This window comes from Sciurus vulgaris, assembly GCF_902686455.1.
Source record: "Sciurus vulgaris genome assembly, chromosome: 2".
In the NCBI taxonomy this organism is placed as follows: Eukaryota; Metazoa; Chordata; class Mammalia; order Rodentia; family Sciuridae; genus Sciurus; species Sciurus vulgaris.
In genome coordinates this window covers 150,992,605-151,014,272 of record NC_136462.1, presented here as the reverse complement: position 1 = coordinate 151,014,272, position 21,668 = coordinate 150,992,605, and the positions used below count along the sequence as shown (strand labels likewise).

Sequence of the window (21,668 nt, the reverse complement as noted above, 5' to 3'; positions counted from 1 at the left end):
ATCATCTCTAAATCGAGACATTTATTACATAATACAGATTTGATATTGCAAGAGACAGGACTCTTTCAAATTGAAAACTAGAAATGCCATATGTTATGAACCATTCCCAAAACTTCGACCACCATGTCTCTCACCCTGCCTCTCTTATTTTCCTTTTTTTCTTTATATGGAGGATTGGACTCATGGGCATTCTACCACTGAGTTAGATCCCATTTTATCAGCTTATTCATTCATTCATTCATTTTGAGACAGGTCTCTCTGCTTTACCCAAGCTGGCCTTGAATTTGTGACTCTTCTGCCTTAGCTTCCCAATTTGCTGGAATTTTAGGCATGTGCCACTGTGCCTGGAAGTCACATCTCTTTGCTTTTCAGGAATGACTCTAACATAAACTATCCCCACTTGTATGTGAAAACAGAAAAAAACTGAACTAGTGAGATATTAATCAAAAGGTAAAATTCTCTTAACTTAGATAAGTCTAGTCCTTCTCCTGATCATTTTGATAACATATATTAATGATACAAACATGTTGTCATGTTAGTAGACTCTTCAGAACAGTTTTATTTAACAGAACTTGTCCTTTGAAAGATCTCTATCAGTAAGCATGTTCAACCAGGATTACAGGAAATGGGCAGGCAGTGATAGGAAATGAAATCCACTGAGAAGGCTTCCTTTTCCACTTGTATATTTTTGCCTCAGCCAGCTGGCACATATCTGAGGGATTCTGGGACTTGATACCGCGCTGTTATTTTAAGATACTGTAGTGTAGCCAGGAAACTTCCCCAGGCAATCCAAGTCAGCAGGTACTAAATTATGCAATAGGACAGTTGATGCACAGCTTTTCTGCTTTGGCATTAAAACTTTTTGCTCCCTTGCATGATGCATGATTTATACTGAATCTAATGTGAGCATTTCAAAAGTCAAAATGTGGTAATGGGCGACCCAGTTTCAAGGCTAACCTGGTGAGTGAAAGATATTTATGACTGACAGATGGACAAGACATTATACTTGAATAAAGATATCTTCAATATTGTATATGCAGGAGATGCTCAAGGCAGTTCATTATAAAGAACTTATGGACACATAATCCCACAGCAGAGAGCTCATCTGAATGTCTAGATTGACAAATGTGTCCTAATTCCCATTGACCATGTTTATTAAGGTAAATGCAGGCACCTGCCACCGTCATATGTTCAAAGTCAGGAAATGGAAAAGTTTTGTCTTGCAAGAACTAATCAGTCCTGGTGACAGTTGATTCCTTTAATTTGAAAGCAAAAATGGTGTGGGCAGTTGCACAAACCTCGATGGGCAAGGATCCATGCTGCATTCCTTCAGTTTTGGTTTGGGTTTTACATTTTCAGGGTAGTAATGGCAATAATGGTCAGGAACCACCCTCTTCAAGCGGATATCCATACACTCAGCGGAATTGAGCTGATAACCTAAAGGCATAGAAGAGGAAAGGCTGGAAACTTTGTCTATGTCATGCTTGCTGGCAAAGTTACCACTTGCCACACATTTCTTTCCCTTTAAGAAACTTAACTTGCTGTTTTTCAACTCTGGCTACATAAAGAACAACATGGGGACTTCCACTCTACACCAGTGCTCAGGTCCATTCATGGTTCAGTTGAATCAGAAGCATTGAAGTTCAGTGACAGGGAATCAGTACTTTTTAAAAAAGATGATCATGTTCCCTAAGATGACTAAAATGTGTGGCCAAGACCGAGATCAACTACTTGAACTGAGAGAGGTTCTTTTAGCACTTGTTACAAAGAAGTGAGGATGGACTCCTTTTAAGATGTGTTTGGAGCTCAGGTGCAGTTTCCTCATTCCTTCCTCTCCTCTTCTCCTCCTCCTCACAGCACTGGGCAAAGTCCCTCTCTTCTGTTTCCTTCTATTTTCCTTTCTTCCCTTATTGCACTCCCATTCTGATATCCCACTCCCCTTATATACTGATATCTTCCCCAGCTCTCCTGATACCCTGAGTTATTATTTATGCTTCCTCAAATATACAATTGTCTTCAACAATGTTTTGTGAGAATCTGTTTTTAATGTAGCTGATAATGTTTTGAGTCTTGTTCCATTTTCTACATTTTTTCACTCAGCATATTTTTGAGAACCTTTCTTCTAATTTGTTGCTGTGTTGAATGTTTCTTTAATTGATATATGGATGTTGGCATCTACCACATTTCACTCATCTTCTGCCCTGAGGTAGCCAGGGCACCTCCAATGTCAATAAACCTTCCAAGTGGGGAAAGAAGCACTGTCAACACAGGAAGGAACAAACTCTATCTCTCTATATCCTTCCCTAACCCTGCCTCTCAAGCTTTCAAAGGGGAAGGAATGAAGACTTACTTCTAATTCTTTTAAATCTAATTTGTCTTTGAGGAAAGTGAACACTCCAACTACATGAGTGCTAAAAATTTTAAAAACAACTCATAGAATGACACTTTCCCTTCAGGAAAGATACAACTCCAGGTCTCCTATCACTACATAAATACAAAATTAAGTTAAATACTCTTTTTTTAAGTGATTTTTTTCAAGCTAGAATGAACTCAAAAAAAAAAAATAAATAAATAAATAACCCAACACCTAAGCTAACATTAAGCTCTCAGTTTCTATGCATTGATTGGTCATGTTCCAAAAATACATTTAAAGTCCTGATTGCCGAGAGAAATCTAATTTTATAAACCACTAGACAGCTTTCTACAAGACATGGCTTGGACATAAGCTGAGTGTAGAGGACAGACTGGTATGCATTATGAAAAAGCAAGGTTGAAACCACAAGAATGAAAATCCAAATGGAGTCAATAAAATGTTCCCCAGGTGCCAGTATTTGCCAGAAAGTCCACAATATCAGATGGCATTGGCAATCTCAACACTTGCTACAGACTGATCTCAGGTGTCCTGTGTAGACAATCACAAACAAGACCAAGAAAGTCCATCCAAGTACCTGTGGTACTGCAGAGACCAATGAACTAATTTTCTTGATGATCCAAAAATCTCTGAAATGCCATTAAAACAAATCATGCAGATTCAATTACTAATATAATTAAATTTTGGTAATGCTTTCCTTGTGGGTTTCATGTGAGTGTTTTTATTTCCCCCCAAACAAGTACAGAATAATAATCATACCTCCTTCAGTAAGAGAAAATCTTTCTCCTAAATGGAAACATACTTCTAAAAAGAGACAGGGGACAGACAGGTGTTTCTAATTTAAAGGAGAGAATTAGTTTTCCTCTTTAATTTTATTGCAGTTTAGAGATAACTAAAAGCAAGGAAATAAGACAGATTATCTTGATACTGTAAATAAATGCAGTAAAATTCTGCCAGGGCAGAAAACAGCAAGTACCGCCCAACATGGCAGCCTAAATCTCTATTCTTTCTTCCACCACTGTATTTGAGGAGGACCTTGCTGCTGGGTGCTCCCTTGCTCATCCATGGTTCAGCAGAACTACCTTTCTGTGGGCACCCAAGTGTGAGAAACCCCCATTCTCCTGCTAAGATTTTAATCAACGTAACTAAACTGGATCCTATTATAAAACATCCCTTCCAGAGCGGTAAGGCTTCTCTTATCTTATGCGTCTGAATGGGAATGTCTCTGAATAATGTGTGTAAGGGATAAGGAATAAATTAGAAAGAAAGGGATGTCGTTTATCTGCAAAGTAAGAGTAGATAAAGCTCCCATCATTTCTGCTCTCATTTTGGGGTCCATGAAAGACCCTTTCTTCCCTGAAACTGTAGTGTGCCTGTGTCTAGGGTGGTAGAATTGACTTCTAAGTGTAAAGTACTCTTTGGTGTTTATAGGTCTGTCCCACTCACTGTGGGGGGCTCTCTACCATAACTGTTTTAGGTTGAGATTCTGACACAACAAATATTTCTTGAACATTCACTGTCAGGCGCTGACCTATATTCCTTGACATACATCATCTCATTTTGTCTCACAGAGTGCAATAAGGGTGAGAGTCTTTTTTGCTGGTGAGAAATTGAGGTTCAAAGATGTCTCAGAGCTAATCAGTGGTGAGGCCTAGAAGTGAATCCACATTCTTAACTTCACAGACAATGCTGCCTCTTCACATGAACCCTCATGTGCAAATATTTAAAAAAATATTTTAGTTGTAGGTGGACACAATACCTTTATTTTATTTATGCTGAGGATCAAACTCAGTGCCTCATGCATGCAAGGCAAGCACTCTACCATAAAGCTACAACCCCAGCTCCTCTCATGCAAGAACTGGATTGGTCCCAAAATTTCTGGCCCCAGTTTAGAGAGACTCATTGGATTTTCCCAGTTCATAGTCTCAATTCCAAGCAGTGTTCTACCTCAATCAGCTTTGGGAAAGGTCGGATGTTTCTAAGAATCTCCCCTAGAGCTTATGGGAGAATCACTAACTCAAAAGATCTAAAAGAATTTTGCTTCATAAAAATGCTTATTATGTTCAGCAAAATTCAAGAGAAATTGAAAATAAGCTGACAGAATGTTTGAGCTGGCAGGAATTTGAAGATTATTTACTCCATTGCTGTGTTTTCATTGTGTTTATTTTTGTGATTTAGATCTAAGGCAAGAGATAATCATTTTCCACTCCAGGTAGTAAAATCAAATAATTTTTGTAAATATGTTTATATTTTTCAAAAATATTCATCTAAAGAAAACTCTTTGAATAAATAGTAGTGAAGAGGTAACATAGGTATGGCAAACATAGTGATGTTAATTTGGCTACAGCTGCTTTCCAGAGATACTGCATTATAGAGGTGGTTCTCAAAGTGCAGAGTACACATAATTCCCTGGAGGGCCTAGTAAATACTGGGCTGGCCCCATCCTCAGCATTTCTAACTCAGTAGGTCTGGGGTGTGGCCCGAGAGTTTATATATCTAATAAGTTCCTGGGAGATGTTGATGCTGCTGGCCCAGGGACCCGACCCAAGAATGCCTTAGGATCATAATCAAGTGGTCAATTATCCCTTGTCTGACTCAAGGAAGAAGTAACTGGTAACTGAGAAGACTCACTTTTTACTTTCCTTCCAAGTTCCCATTCAGCCCACAGACCGCACTTCATTTAATTCCTAGGGACCCAAGCTCCTGCTGAAGTCTACACTGTCCAGTGCTCCCCACAAAAGTGGCTGCCTCCTCATTTCAGAAAAATCCTAAATCCCAGATGAGAGAACTAACTTGCATATTCATGGGAACCTGACACTGACCCAGGAGTCTCCTTATTATACCAGTAGTTCAAAGGAGAGAGGCCAGATTTCAGCTGTTTCTAACTTTCTGAGCAAGCTGAAACCTTAGAGGGAAAAAGTGACTTGAAGCTGGGCTGAGCCAAAGAAGCATGATTTATTCTAGCTCTTCCAACAGGACCATGCCTGAACTGTGTACCCCAACCTGGTGTCAGGTATAGTAGATGCTCGGGGGGGCGGGGGGCGGGGGCACGGTCATTACAGCATGACTCTTGGCATTAGACAGAGCTGGGCCCAGATCCCTGCTGACCTGTTTCACCAGCAGAAAAATCTTGACCCTTTCTAAGTCAGTATGCTCATACATAACACAGGCTAAAACAGACCTTCCTTGGGGTGTCTAAAGAACAAACACCAAGATGAACTCCTAGTTCATGGCACATAGCTTGACATGACATCCAGTACTGTGCCTGGAACTCTTAGGGGAAGGATCACCAAGTCCCTCTGGAAGTCCTAGTAACTCATGGTTCCTGGTTTAGCACTCATGTAGAACCATTTGCTCTTAGGTTTTAAAGTTCAGATCAGAAAATGAGTACTTATGATGGCTCTGGCTCTCTTCTTTGTTTCAGGGAGTCATTGCTTCACCATGGTACAGAGACATTTACTACAGAAAAGTGCTTCTTCTGTGCATGTATGTGGAGGCATGAATTACAAATTTACCCAAATCATCTTCAACTCTAAATCCTTGAACTAAGCAGAACTTTCCCTTTTCTTTCAGAAGAGACCCTTTCTCCTTTAAGAAAGTTTATACTCTCACACCTGAAAATAGATAAAAATGGGAATCTAATGTTAGAATCAACATGTCCATTAACTTGATGTGGATAAGCCAGTCACTCCATTTCTCTGTTTCTCAGTTTCTCTATAGAAAATGAAAATAATACATGCTATTATGGTTTGGAGATGAGCTGTTTCCAAAAAGCTTCTGTATTAATGCAGGAGGTGAAATGATTAGACGATGAGAGTTATAGCCCAATCAGTAGATTAATCAATTTGATGGATTAATAATCTAAAGACAACTGTAGGCAGGTGGGCATGGCTAGAGATAGCAGATCTCTGGGGATGTGCCCTTGGGGGTTATATCTGGTTCCCCTGGATCTTCCTTTTATCTCTTTCTCTGTTCCCTTCTGCCATAAGGTGAGCAGCTTTCCTCCATCACTCCCTTCTTCCATGATAGTCGGCCTCACCTTGGGCCCAGAGCCATGGAGTTCACCATCTATGGACTAACCTCTGGAACTGTGAACTCAAACCTTCCCTCCTCTAAGTTGTTTCTGTCAGGTATTTTGGACATCGTGTTTGCTCACTAAAACACATGCTTTATAGACACTCCCCAGCTTTTGCCTAAAAGTAAAAGGCATTTTCCAGATCCATTTTTCACCTGTCTTCAGAAGCTAAATGCACACTCTTTAACACTATAGTATTACAGGCTACTGAATAAGGTGCTGTGTGATTAGCCATCTCTCATGATCACACAGATTTGAAAGGCAAAAAATACACATGTGTAATTTTTAACTCTGAGCTGTAAATGTTCACAAAGTCCATGACTCACCTCCTCCACATGTCACTGTGCAGGGGAAGAAGTCGGTTTGTCTCCACTGATGGCTTATGGGCTGGTAAAAGAAGAACTGGACCACACTGTCCTTGGCCACAGTGTACCTAGTCTGGACAGAGAGAACTGTGATACACACTTGCATACAATGAGCTGGTGCTGCTCATGCCTTTCAGACCCCACCAGTGTCACAACACACTGCTACATGAGGAGTGCAAAGACCTTAAGACGTAATATCATTTCGTTTAGACTTGTCATAAAAGGAGGCTCGGATGATTCTCAGCAAATCCTTCTGGAGTCATTTTTCCAGATAATTCCATGCCTGTAAATGGATTCACAAATATATATATATATATATATATGTGGCCTTTCTTACTTAATTTAAGTGTTTCCTTCCTGAAACATTTGATTTTAATTTCCAAGATGACAGAGATTGAGACAATCTTGATTTGTTCACAACAAAGCACATGGCTAGAATTCTTTTTTTTTGTTGTTGTTATTGTTCTTATTAGTTATAATGACAGTAGAATGTGTTTTGACATATTATACATACAAGGAGCATAACTTTCCATTCTTCTATTTGTGCATGATATGGAATCATATGTCCATATGGGCACATAGGAAAGTAATGTCTGATGCATTGTACTCTCTTACATGACTAAGATTCTTACATTTTAAATAGCAACATCAGAAGCAGTTTCTTCTGAAAAATTCTTCTAAAAGTACAACTGCAGAAACTCTGCTCAAGTGAGTGTTCACCTGTGAACCCTGTAGTGTCTGGTTAAAGGGAAGGGGCAAGGGTAAGAGCAGGCAGTTGTAGACAAAGGTGAATTTACTTTCAGATGGTTTTACTCAAGCAGCAAGTTGCCTCTTTACTTTTTTCTTCTCTTGCCTACTGATTGAACAAATGCACAAACTGAGGGAAACTTCCAGAATAGAGTGTAAAGAGAAAAGACAGAAAGAAAACAAGTCAAGCTTATAGGGACAGGTACAGAAGAGCCCCCACACGCATGGAGTTCAGGATCATACACTTGAAAATCACAGAGAGCGAATTCTACATGTTGTCACCACAGAAAAATAATAAGTATATGAGGTAATATATATGCTAATTAGCTCTAGCCATTCCATAATGTACACATATTTCAAAACATTTATGTTGTACACCATAACTACATAACTACTTCTGTCAATTAGAAATCAGAATATCAACATGTTAGGAAAATCTGAAAATAAAATTGCTTAGAAAAAACCAAGAAATTAAATTTTAATGGGAAAAAGACAACAATAAAAATAATTTTAAAAGAATATTTCATGATATGAGAAAATATTCATACTATAGTTAGTGGAAGAAATAGTTTTTAAAAAAAGAAAAATTTAAAGAAAATTTTTAAAAAGACTATCAAGAAACACGCTACAATATTTCTTTTTTTAAAAGATAGAGATAATAAAATAACAAAGAGGCAACATTTTCTTATAAAATTGCTGAGACTTTCCTAAACCTTACAAGAAGATAAGCATCTTTATTTTCAAAATACTTACTGAGTTCTGAGCGTACATTTAAAAAATAAAACAAGGATAAAAAAAAAAAACTGAAAGTTATCAAAAAGAAAAAAATGATTACTGACAATGGAGGTATCAGATTTCTCATAAGCAATACTGGATGCAAGAAAGCAAAATCATATTTTCAAAGTGATGAGGGACAAGAATTTTGGATCTAGAATTCTATAATCATATTATGAATCAGCAATCAATTATCAATCTGTCATCAAAATTTCAACCATTAATCAGTGAAATAAGGATATTTCAGATATAAAATGACTCTGAAACTTTACCATTTAGAGACACTTACTAGAAACAGAAGGAAAAACTACAAGGGAGGTAATAAACAAGAACTAAGACAAATACAGAAGAAAGTTGTTAGGTGTAAAAAGCAATAACATGAAATAAAGCAGTAAAGTTTATAAGAAAATCTAAACAAGGGTTGATTGAAAAATAACAGTTTGAAAAATAACAGTTTGATGTATTTAATTGTAAAGTAGCATAAAAATTCCAGACTTGAGATGTATATGGAGGAAGGGAGGGTCAGGGTTGCAGAAATAGGGTGGCCACAGCACAGGGTTACAGAGACAGAAACACACAAAGGTTTTTTGCTGTTGGCTGTTGCAGAATGGTTTGTTTCTGATGAATCCTCCCATAGAGAATAAGTAAAAATACTGCATAAAATACTTTCAAATGTATTTTAAGGCATCAGGGAACTACCATGCTAGTGAAGATCTGAAGGGCCAAGATTGCAGACACAAAAGAAGTCCAGAACATGAGCACATTTGGCACCAGTTTTGCCACCACCTTTCAACTTGAGGCATTTTCCAATTTGCAAGTGGTGACTGAGAGGCTGAGAAACTATACAGACCTGTCATTAGACTCATGGAGCTGGGGAGGCAAAAACTGGATCCCAAGACATGCCAAGGTGAGGGGTATAAGTAAATACCCCAGGCACCAGCTGGGATTCAAGAAGGCTCTGTTGAAGGACTAAAAGCAAAGTGAAGAGCCTCAGCAATTTAGCAAGACCCTGTTAAAATGAAAAATAAAAAGGGGTGGAGATGTGGTTAAGTGGTAAAATGCCCCTGGGTTTAATTCCCAGTATAAAAAAAAAAGAAAAAAGAAAAAGAAAACTGAAAATAGACCAACTTTGAAAGGGAATGAAGCCCAGGTTCAAATTATTTCAATTCCTTGTTACATGAAGGCTATTGGCTCCTAACCTAGCTGTCTTATAGAAGCAAAAATAGTCCAGACAAAAACTATATCTATAATCTTTCATCTAGAATATGTAACACAGACTTTAAAAATAAGTAGGCATACTAAAATAAAATTTAATACTGACACAAAAAAAATGGAGAAAAGAATTTAAAATTACAGGAAATCTAGACATTGGCATTAAATAATAGAAACTTGAAAACTTAAGTATGCCACTATTACCCCCTGCCACCTCAGCCTTGGCTTCACATCTTTGTTTCCTTGCTGGAGGAGCTCCCAATGTCATAAAACATCAGTGTTGGCACACAGCTTTTGCCTTGGGCTCTGCATGCAAGAATCTGAACTAAGATACTGTGATTAAAAAGTTCAATAGATTAAATGATAAGAAGGATCACTTCACAGAAACAGATTAAAAAGTACAATAATCTAAATAAACATCTCAAAGGATGGATTTAATAGTATATTAGACTGGAGTTTGTCAAATACTTTCTTTAAAAGACAGTAAACATTTTAGGTTTCAGGTTATATGATTTCTGTTGCAACTTGTCAGCTCTGCTGGTGTAGTACAAAAGTAGCCATAAATAACATGTAAACCAGTGGTGGTGGCTGTCTTCTAATAAAACTTTATTTATAAAATCAAGTAACTGGCTTGCTAGCCATAATCTGCTGAGCCTTGGATTAGACACACCAGAGAAAAGAATTGTAAGACAACAGATAAGAAGAAAGCAGAAACTATACACATTGGATAAAGGCGAAAATACAATTTCAGTCCTAGAAACAGAGAAGAAAAAGCTTGGGACAGAAGCTAATCTTCCAAAACTAATGGTGGATATTTAGCCACGAATTGATGAGACACATGGACCTCAAACTGAAGAAAGTCACTAATTATACCATAGTCCAATTGATGAAAAACAAAAACAAACAGAAACCACTTAAACTCAGACAAAGAAAAAGGACACATTACCTTCTAAGGAACAAAAATTAGACTGACAGCTGACTTCTCAACAGAATAAATGAAAGCCAGAAGACAATGGAGAAATATCTTCAAAGCGCTGAAAGAAAATATTTTCATAATGATAAAAGGTTCAAATCACTAGGAAGATGAAATGCTTCTAAATTTGAATGTACCTAAAAACATAGCCTCAAAATATATAATGCAAAAGTTGCAGGAATTAAAAGAAAATTAGATAAATGTACATGTTGGTGGTTTTAGTAAGTAACAGAAAAAGCAGACAAAAATCAGTAAGACTACAATTTTGAATAGGGCAATTAATAAACATGGTCTAACTGATATATGCAGAACCCTATATTTAACAATGGAGGACTACACATCACAGTCATCCAAAATTCACTATATTCTGAGCCAAAATAAAGTTTTAACAAATTTTAGAAGATTTAAATAATATGAGTATGTTCTTTGACTAACAGTAGAATTAAGCTATAAAAATAAAATTGTTGGGAAATCCCCATATGCTTGCTATATTCTAAATAACTCATAAGTTAAGGAATATATTACTAAGAAATTTATAATATAACTGAATAATTGGTGAAATATTTAATATAAACATCTGTGAAAATAAATATAAAGTATATTATCTACCTTGAGAGAAATTTATAGACTTAAGTGTACATTATAAGAAAAAAGGATAAAAATAAATTATCCGAACATTCATCTCAAGAAGTTAGAAAAAATAACAGTATACTTAATCTAGATAAAGTAGCAGAACAGAAATAATAAAGACAAGAACAGACTTTCATGTTATAGAAATAAAACTACATAAAAGAGAGCTACAAAAGAAAAAGTTGTTACTATGAAAAGTCTAATAAAATTGATAAACCTCCAGCATGACTGATCCAGGAAAAAAGAGAAGGTATAAATAACCAATATCAGAAATAAGAAAAAGGACTCACTATAGATCTTCTGAGACAGTGAACAGAGAAGAGGATTCTTTGAAAAAAAATATCTAGGCTAATAACTAATATGTCAGTTGAAATAAACAACCTCCTTAAAATAACACTGACATAGAAGAAATTAAAAAAATCTGAAGTGTTCTATCTTTTAAAGGCATTGAATATATTAATCTAAATATACCTGCTGAACATTTCCAAACATTTAAAGAAGAAATAACACCAATGTTACATAAACTATTGCAGAACATAAGAAAGAAAGGGACACTTTTCCACTAGTTTTCTAAAACCAGTATAAAATTAATACCCAGACCTGAAAAAAGCAAGGAAACAGATATCCTGGACATAGTACAAAGATGAAAAATACAAAAAAATTAAATAAAATAATATTTAATCACATCTAGTGATGTATAAAAGCAGGTACATTTTTATAATAGACTAATAAATACTAATAATGAATTCTAGTAGAAAAGAGTGGGTTTATAACAGGCAGAATAGTTGGTTTAACACTTGAAAAATCACTATAATTTATTACAGAAAAGGGGGGAAAAAGAGAAAAACATGATCATTTTAAAATATATGGAGAAAGTATATGATAAAATTCCTCACTTGTATATTATAATGAATCAAATTTCTTTCATCAGGTAAAACATGTACAAAAATGCTATAACAAACATCATATATAATGTGAATTTTGGAGAACTTTGCTTCTGAAATGAGAAGCACGGTGAGGATATTTGCTGTCATCACTTCTATACAACATTGCATCAGATGTTCCAAACAGTGCAATAAAGCAAGAAAAAGAAATAAAACATAAGGATTACAAAAGAAAATACAAAACTATCATTATTTGCTGATGTCACATGTGCATGTATACAATTCAAAAGACTCTACAAACTATTAGTATTAATAATATAGTAATAATATATCAACATAAAAATATTAATCAGACTTTGATCCTCCCAAAAAAAAGGATTTTATTTATAACATCAAAATAACAAACACCTAGGAATAAACTTAACAAAAAATATATGATATATACATTAAAGATTATAAACATTATTGAGAGAAATTTTTAAATAATCCTAAAAAATGTGTGAATATACCACATTTATGGATTGAAAGAGTTGGTTTTGAAAATGTATCACTTTTCCTCAAACTGACCTATAGATTTAATGTAATCTCAATCAAAATCCAACAGAATTTTATAAAAACTGACAAGCTGATTTTAATATTGATATGGAAATACAGTCAAGAAGGGCAAATATAACCTTCAAGAACAAAGCTGAAGAACTTATACCACTAGAAATTAAGGGTACTTTAAAGGTATCATAGATAAATCACAATACCATTGGTACAAAAGACAAATAGATTCATGAAACAACGTGGACTCCATAAATATACCCACCATTATAGTTGCTAGATTTAAGACAAATAGGGATAGGACCATCCTTCATCTAATGACTGTGTGTTAACTAGATGGTCACATGGGAGGGGAAAAAACACTGACTCTACTTCACAATACATATGAAAATCAACTCAAGGCGGATTACAGCCTTAACGTGAAAAGTAAAATATTTAAACCTCCAGAAACAAACACGAAGAGTATCTTCATGACTCTGGATAAAGATTTCTTAACCAGGAAACAAATAGCATTAAACATAATATTAAAGAGGAGACATAATATTACAGATTGAAACACTGCACCACAATAAAATTAAGAACTTTTGTATGGGGAAACTGATGGTCCTAATTGGAGAAAAAATAAAGACAAAATGAATTAGGAACTCAGGTCCAGAAGCTAAAGCTTTAAACCCATGTAAAGGGAAATAAAAATACAAATTTATATAAACAGAATTTTTTAACTCTAAAAAATAAATAAACCAACAAAACTGAAATCTAGAACTTAGACCTGAGAGACAGTTTTTGTGAGTGTGTGTGGGTGGGGGGATACCAGGGATTGAACTCAGGGGCACTCAATCACTGAGCCACATCCCCAGCCCTATTCTATATTTTACTTAAAGACAAGGTCTCACTGAGTTGCTTAGCATCTCACCATTGCTGAGGCTGGTTTTGAACTCAAGATCCTCCTGCCTCAGCCTTCAGAGCCACTGGGCAGGCTTTTTTTGAATGGTTTGAACAAAACAAAAATTAGACAAGGACAATCAATAAATAAGTTTAATAATGAAGGAGCACAGTTCCTGGAACAGTAGAAATGTTATTTAATGATAAGGGAATATTATCATTATATTTTTAAAAATTGTGTAAAATGAAATAAATTCTCTAGAAAACTGTAAATTTCAAAATTGGCTCAAAAAATAAGCCTATGAGAAAGTGAAATATCTCCTAAGTCCTCTCTATTACTGCTAAAAAGAATGTAAAACAAAGAAGAGAAAGAAGGCATCAAGACCAGATATTTTACAGAAAGAGAAAATCCTTACTGTAGTAGTCCTGTTTAGTTGCCTACCAACATCAGTTTCCCCTTCCTATTCTACAGAGAACCAGTTTTGTCCCAGTGTTCATTCCTCCCTCATGTGTCTCAGGTAAGTCTTTATTGTTCTAAATGAATTATTGTGGTCTTCTCGGTCTTGCTAGATATGGGACCCTTGAGAATGTTCTGCTCAGATACACAATTATGAAGAGTACAATTGACCAAAACTCCAGGTTCAGGTCAAGCTTCCCAGAATTGCTCCAAGCCAATAAATGAGCATAGCAAGAGTGGTAATCCAGACCTATTTCTGGGACATCTGGAGAGTTCTGTGACAGAGGATGTTGGCTCAGGGTCTTCCCTAAAGCCTTGCCAAGTTCTCTTAAAACTGTCCTGCCATCTAAGATGCTTCCATATGATTTCCCTTCTTCCCACTCTCCTTCACGAGTGATCAGATGTTCTGTGCCATCTGTCAGTTCTCCCAGCCTCACTACTTCCTTTTTTTTTCCAGCCTCATTCTACTTCCTCCTTCATTTTTTTCTCACAGTCAGTTCCCAAATAAATGTCTTGCATGTCTCATCATATTTTGACATCTGCTTCTTGGAGGAGCTAGACTAGGAGGATCTAGACTTAGAGGATCTAAGGGATGTGCAGAGTGGGTGTGTGACTCAATTCTTGCCAGTGAGAGGTGATAAAGTTCTACTATGGAGTTTCTAAGAAAAAAATTCCTTGTCAAGAAGGTTCACAAGAAAGAAAAAAACCTATTGGGCTTCCAGACCTTGTCTTATCTGGGTGTGACTCTTGGATCTGTGCCTTTTACTATCCGTTCATAGCAAAGACACACCAACTTACTTTAAGTCCATGCCCACTGACCTCAAATGGCCCCTTAATGCTGCCAGGAAACACATAATTTTTTCCCTACTCCATTTATGCTCCCATTCTTTAAGATAAATATTTCATAATTCTTCCTCAGACTTCAAATTTTCAACTCCTTGCACACCATCCTTCCCAAGTTGGTAACTTTGCATTCCATCTCATGAGAAATTCCAAGTAGGGAGAGTAAGGAATAAGCAAGTGAGACTCCTCTACATCTACCTCCAGCTAATCTGTTTCTCATGATTATCTCCTCCTCCTCTCCAGGAACACTTCATCATCAGTACAGGGGAGCACAAGAGCCCAGAGATATAAATCATGGATTTATCAGCAGCCTGGTGTGGCCCAGAGGTACTGAACCTAACAAAGACTTTCAAAAGGAAAATAAAATGGAAAAATGAACCAAATTTTTTTTCCTTTGCAAACGTATTTGAGCCTCTCTTTTGCCTGCTTAGTCATTTTTCACTTATCTAAGTAGAAAGAGCTGATTAATAGGAGTAATGGTTGAAGGAAAAGTAGCCTATAATGCTGGACCTGAGCTTTATGTGACTTTGTTGGTAGTATTCTCTAGCAAAGAAAATACTGCATTCCATATCTTGAGGGAAACATTGTAATAATATTTTTAAAAAACTCCCTGGGGCTATCGTTTCCTTTACTCATAGGATCACCTGAATTGCCTCCACTATATTTCAAAGTGAAAATTTTAGGATCGAAGGGTGAGAAAATGATAGCAAATCTGGTATAAGGACATATAGTTGACATGGATGGAACCAAGCTTAACATGGATTGCACATTTCTTCATTGTATAGGATGGAAGTATGTGGACTGTATAGATGCCCATAAGTACACAAATGAAAACCTTGATCCTTCACCAAAGAAATTAAAATGATGCCATGAGTTTGTCATTGCTATGTTGGAAATATCAACTTCATCATGATAAGTATGAATAATAGAACCTGCTCTGGTTGAAAAAGAAACTTTAAAATGACCAATTAATCAAGATTGTTTTGTAGGCATGTTTATTTCAAAGATTCAATTTGATCATAAATTTTGGTAAAATTAAACAAATTACACTATTTCCAATAACATGGTTCTAGAGAAATCAGTCGATCTATGTATATTCCTTAAGTTACAAACTACTGATAGTTTGACTCTATACCATTAATAAAATCTCATTCAAAATAGCTCTTCACATGTGCTCTTCAAAAGACAGATAGTTGTTTAAAGGTTTATTAAAAGTATCTTCAAATATTATTAGTCTCATCTTTCTTCCCTGGAAAAAGCCCCTGTTATTGCCACTAAATATGTACATTTAGTGTATATGCACACACATACACACATATGTATATATACTTAAATATACATACATAGAAGAGATTTTAACATAAAACTGAAAATATACTTGTGTGTATGTGTGTGTGTGTGTGTGTATCAGTGAATTCTGGTAACTCCTAGAGCAGTTTTTAAAACAAGAAATTTCCCTTACAGACCACATTCTACCTTTGTGATTACTAGGAAACAGGATGGAATGGATGATGGAGATGATGATGAAACACCTAAATTTCCTTTCTGTTGGCACTGTTATCAACTGAATTGTGTCCCCACAAAAAGAATGAAGTTTTAGCCTATTGTACCTCAGAATATGATCTGAAAAAGGGTCTTTGCAGATGTGATCAAGTTAGGTTGAGGACATTAGTGTGGGACCCAATCCAATATGACTATGTCCGTATGAAAGGGTGATATTTAGACTTGGAAGTGGACACACACTGATGAATGATGTGAAGACAGAGAGAGAAATGCTGAATTCCAAGAACCAAGGAGACAAGCACGAGGCACATCCTCCCTTGAAGGCCTCAGAAGAAATCAATCCTACCAACACCTTGATGTTGGACACTAAGACGTCAGAACTATGAGATGATATTCTTGTATTTAGGCAATTCAGTTTGTGGTATTCTGGTATAGTAGCCTCAGGAAACTAATGCAGGCACTGACTCTAAAACTGTCTTGCCATGTTTTGAAACACATGGGACTGTATTGAGGGGAAGTAAAACAGATAGTTACAGATTCCTCCTGTCCTTGGGTAAGAGGTTTGTACCATAACTCCTAGAAAAGTATAACAGATATCGGAGCTGAGGTTGGAGGAAACTGGAGACGGAGCTTGAATAGCTGAAAACTAGTGGAAAAGCAATCAGAAAACACAAAGTATCTGAATGGAATAAAAATGACTCCCTAAGAAGATATCTGGCAGAAAAAGTAAGATTTCAGACCACAAAGAAGATAGATCCTCCAGCCTTACAAGGCACATGTATGTTCTAAGAAGACAAAAGCTACTAGCTAGATTTAAAAATTAACCACAAAAAGAGATGTCTTTCATCAAAGCCATTTAGCTTAATTTTAATAGCTATTCTCAGGGAAGTATGCTTAAAATTGATATTTACCAACATTTACTCATAGATGCAAATGTTCAATAAATTCTCACTGAACAAATAGTGTCTCTCATTGTCCAATCAACAAAGCACAGACTATCAATGTCCAGATTCTCTACTGCTACCTGGTGGCAACATGCACATATTACAGGAGAAAACAATAATACCTCATAGGCTCTGACTACTCCAGCACCAAAGTGCCTGTGACAAACCATCCATGAGAAAACAGGTCACTCAAGAAGACAAGACTATATAGTGAGAAATCCATTTGAAAGAAGAGAAGAGGCAATTTTCAGGAATGGTCCAACCATGGAAATACAGTTTCTGAAAGAACGAAACAAGAAATTTACTTTCCTTAGTGATGTAGTGAGTTGTTAAGTTTCTGAATCTGAGCAAAAGTAACTACAAGACCATTGGTCCACTGATATCTACAAACATTACATGTGAGAATATAGTTGTTTCCAACACATTTATTTAAAAGTCCATGAAATAAGCCTACCACATGAACTGTATAAAGGTATGTGTGCACATAGCTCAGTGTACCAGTTAGGCTTCATCAACATGGAGTCGGCAGGGCTGGTCTTGGCTGCCTCTCGGATTATAGCCCTTTTTTAGATCAAGTGCTCTTGGTCTACTGGAGAAGAACATGGGGCAACTGTCATCCCTCCCACTGAAAGTACAGCCATTCCTTAATTATGTGATATGCCAGGAAGAAATGAATATGGATGAAGCGAAGAGTTCCTTATCTTAGTAACAACACAGGCTGAGCAACACTAAAGAGTTGAAAAAAAAAAAAAAAAGGCAACCGATGTAAAAGGATATTTCCTAGAAACATTCATCATTTGGATAAATCCCAAGTCAGGGAAAAACAACATCACAGTCAGTCTTATTTCAGCACAAGTGTCTCCAATTTTGCCAAATTCTCTCCCACCCAGCCCACCATGTCCATAAAAGAAAATGGCTGTGAGCATGAAAAGGAAGTTCTATTTATATAGGAGTCAGTTGTGTGTGATGCCCTCTTTGGTATATATATATTTTACACAACTTTTTCAGTCTGGAGAGCTCAAACACTTTCCAGAAGTTGAAGTTGAAGTCCAGAACTATTTACTTAAGTCTGAGAAAGTCAGAAATTAGAGATAGGACTATAGAGGATCAAGTAGTAATTCAGGCTGAATTCAGTAATTCAATGTGAATAGCACACCATTAAAATGTACATTATTAAGAAATGAATATAAAAGTCTGATAATAAGGTGTATAATAATTTTAATGATGCAGGTGATATTTGAATGTATTCATTTTTTAAATTATTTTGAGTTAGATATTATAAGTGACACTAAGACCACACCCCCAAAGAATTTATCCCTTCTGAAAAAAATCACAATTGTTTCCTTCTGGGGATATGTCCTTCCAAATATTGAAAGAGGTATTCACACACATACCCACACGTGTATAGAAATATATAGTTGATGTGTATCATGATTTCATACATGGCATCAATAAAAGACACCGTCAAGACCTACCCATACCAATGCCATAACCAGTGTCTTAAAATACTCATCTTTCTGGCATTTCCTCCATCCTATCATCATAAATATCTCCTACTCAATCAGAAATCTCCATGTTGACTTAAGAATGCAGACTCTCCGAGTAACGATTAAAAGAGGAAAAAAAAATGTGTGTGAGTATTTACTACTTGAGAACCAAACAGGGAAGACCTAAGAAAAGTAAGACAAGTGTAGACTTTATGCCATAATAATAAACCAGAGAGAATAAGAGGATAATTTTGGCTTCCCTTCCCAAATCTTTTACAATGTGACTGTCAAAGAAAAATATTGTTGGTGCTTTATGAATCTGACACAGAAGTGACAAACTTAAATGTCTATGGAGGTCAGGCAGATATATAAATGCTGGAAGCAGGATGAATGGCAACCAACACAGTAGTGTTAGGAGGCAATAGGAAAAGTGCAGACCATGGCAAACTACAGCGAGGGCCTGACTAGGGGGCAGCTGCTTCTTAGCTGCAGCCAACAATTGCTATGATAAAATGCAAGCTCTGTGTCAGGTCTTTCCATTTTTAAAGAGAAACAGAAAAAAAAAAAAAAACGATATTTTTATGTAAGAATTTCTTGACTTCTCAGTATTGACCATTTAAAATTCAAAGTTTAAAAAACAACAAAATACAAAAACAAAAAAAACTGTGCAGGCTGACACTTGGCAGATCACGCTGCGAGCTGGATTTGGATCTCAGTAATCTGGACCAGTTGGCAGCTTCCATTTACCTCCCCATCTATCTCTTTGCCAACAGAATTGATGCCTCCATGAAACATTCTTTGACAAATTAATAAGTGGGACACAGTTCTTTTGCAGGTAATGGGCTTTTTTTCATCCATAAAGGTTTCACTGGCAATTATGACAATTTTCTCTCTTCCATTTACATTTTGGAATGAGTTTTCTGAAAAGAAAGAGGGAAAACTACCCACCAAACTTTCATTTTCTTTTTATTTCTTTGGCATTTTCAAATTAATCAGAAGTGTGTCACACTGTGTGTCCTTGGAAATAGGCTGATTACAACACAACCTGTCTTCTGAGGGAAGATTTCCCAGCTTTACCATAGAGGGGCACAGGCTGATGGAACCAGGAAAGAAGGGCTCTTCTGAGGCCACCTTATAACAGGCACTCATCAGAAAACATACCCTGGGGGAGGAATCCCTCATCTGAATCAGCCACAGCAAGACGGTGAACTCTCAGGGCTGAGAGTGGAAGGTAAACAGTGGAGGGAGGGATGAGCCTCTGACCCCTCTGTCCTCTGCTCCTTTCTGCAAGGATAGTGGGTTCAATCCTCGTTCATTTCCAAGAAACACCATCCAGAGATTTAAAACTAAGCTTGGCAACTAGAGGTTATAAATAGAAAATCAATTCTTTCCTTTGTAGAAGTAATGTCTGGTTTCCTAGCTCTCAGGGTTAAGGAGCAATTTCTTGAGAGCAGATACTTGAGGATGAACAATTTTTAGGAATGGATTATCAAGATGTAAATATTGATGATATATGCTCCATATGACCATCTGCTGAACAAACTTACTGGTTTTTAAAAAATTATTATTGTTTTGGAGGGCTTTTTGTTTTTTTTTCAGTTTTGGGGATTGAAACCATGGCCTTGCACATGCTGAAAGTGCTCTACCACTGAGCTATTTCCCCAGCCCTTTTTGTTTTTGTTGTTTATTTAAAAGTTGCCCAGGCTGGCCTCAAATATGAGATCCTCAGGTCTCAGTCTCCCTGAATAGCTAGAACACCAGGTGTGTACCACCATGCCAGACTCCAAACTTACTATTTTCAAAAATCAAGAAGTTTTGGGCTTCATGTGCATGAAGTTTATGAAGCAGATTGTCCTACCTTGAAGATGAAATCAGCCATCAGAGGTCCTGGAATCTTAAAGGTTTGCCTCTCTGAGCCCTTCTGAAATTCAACTGTTGTGTTTTCTACAACAAAGACTCCAGGGCTGTTAAAGCTGTGTTCTCCTTTGCTTCCTTGAAGTGTTTTGGATTCAATAACTAAAATTGAAAAATAAAATTTAAGTAAGCGAACTCTCCTAAAGTCCAAATGACATTTCACCAAGACATATCCACACAACATCAAAAGATTCACTCAATTTATAACATTGGTCCACACTGGTGGAATAGATATGTCAAATTTTTAGCTGTCCTTAAAAAGTCACTAACAGGGGCAGTATGTCCTAATGGTTTTACTAAATTCTTTGGTGACATTTCTACTATAAAAGATAAAACTTTTCTTTCTTTCTTTCTTTTTTTTTTTTTTTTTTCACAAGGTAGCTCAAAATATACAGAGTGAGTAGAGTCAGGTTTACTCACTTTTGACCTATTCAGACCTTAAACATAGTTTTGTATTTAAAAAAAAAAAACAACAACAGAATCTCAAATTTGCTTTTATTTAAAAGAAAAATCTTTTATTTTGAAATAATGAGATTCACAAGACATTGCAAAGGCAATATAGAGAGATCCTCAGTGGCTACATCTTATGAAACTATAGAACAACAGCAAAAGCAGGAAATTGACGTTGGTACAATGTATGCAAACGGTTTGATGTCATGTGTGAGAGGGGGCCTCCCTAATTCACCCAGGCTGGCTTGGGACCTGTGTTCTAATGGCTGAGAGTGGCACAGGACCACAATCAAAACACATAACCATCACACTGCCACAGAGCTCTCCCTTGTACATGTTAGTCTCTTATTCTAATTTGCTTTTATAAGATCAGAAGTGTTTTTAATATCTACAGAAAAATGTTTGCCTGAAGTTTGAACAAAATAGTATTCTCACTTTATTTAAATAATTTCTCCCCCCACCCCCGCCTTCTCTTCTGTTTTATTAAGTGTTAGCATACCCAGCAGACCTGGTCTATGGTTGGGAGAGGTAAAAAAGACAGACAGAGCTGGGTTCTGGTCTCAGCTCTTTCTCTGACTCCCTGGTGTGGGTTTTCATGGATTCATTTCTAA

At 36.4% G+C, this 21,668-nt stretch overlaps 1 protein-coding gene across 4 annotated transcripts in view; it reads right to left on the bottom strand.

Moving 5' to 3' along the window:
- Positions 1 to 21,668, bottom strand: part of LOC306654118 (endophilin-A3) — a 578,788-nt gene that overhangs the window by 159,272 nt on the left and 397,848 nt on the right. For all 4 annotated transcript variants that reach the window (XM_079127387.1, XM_079127380.1, XM_079127379.1 and 1 more), the window contains 3 exons: positions 20,552 to 20,709; positions 6,773 to 6,884; positions 1,299 to 1,437 (listed from right to left, as the gene is read on the bottom strand). In XM_079127387.1, coding sequence (XP_078983513.1) covers positions 1,299 to 1,437; positions 6,773 to 6,884; positions 20,552 to 20,709 — 409 coding nt within the window. The remainder of the gene's footprint in view (positions 1 to 1,298; positions 1,438 to 6,772; positions 6,885 to 20,551; positions 20,710 to 21,668) is intronic.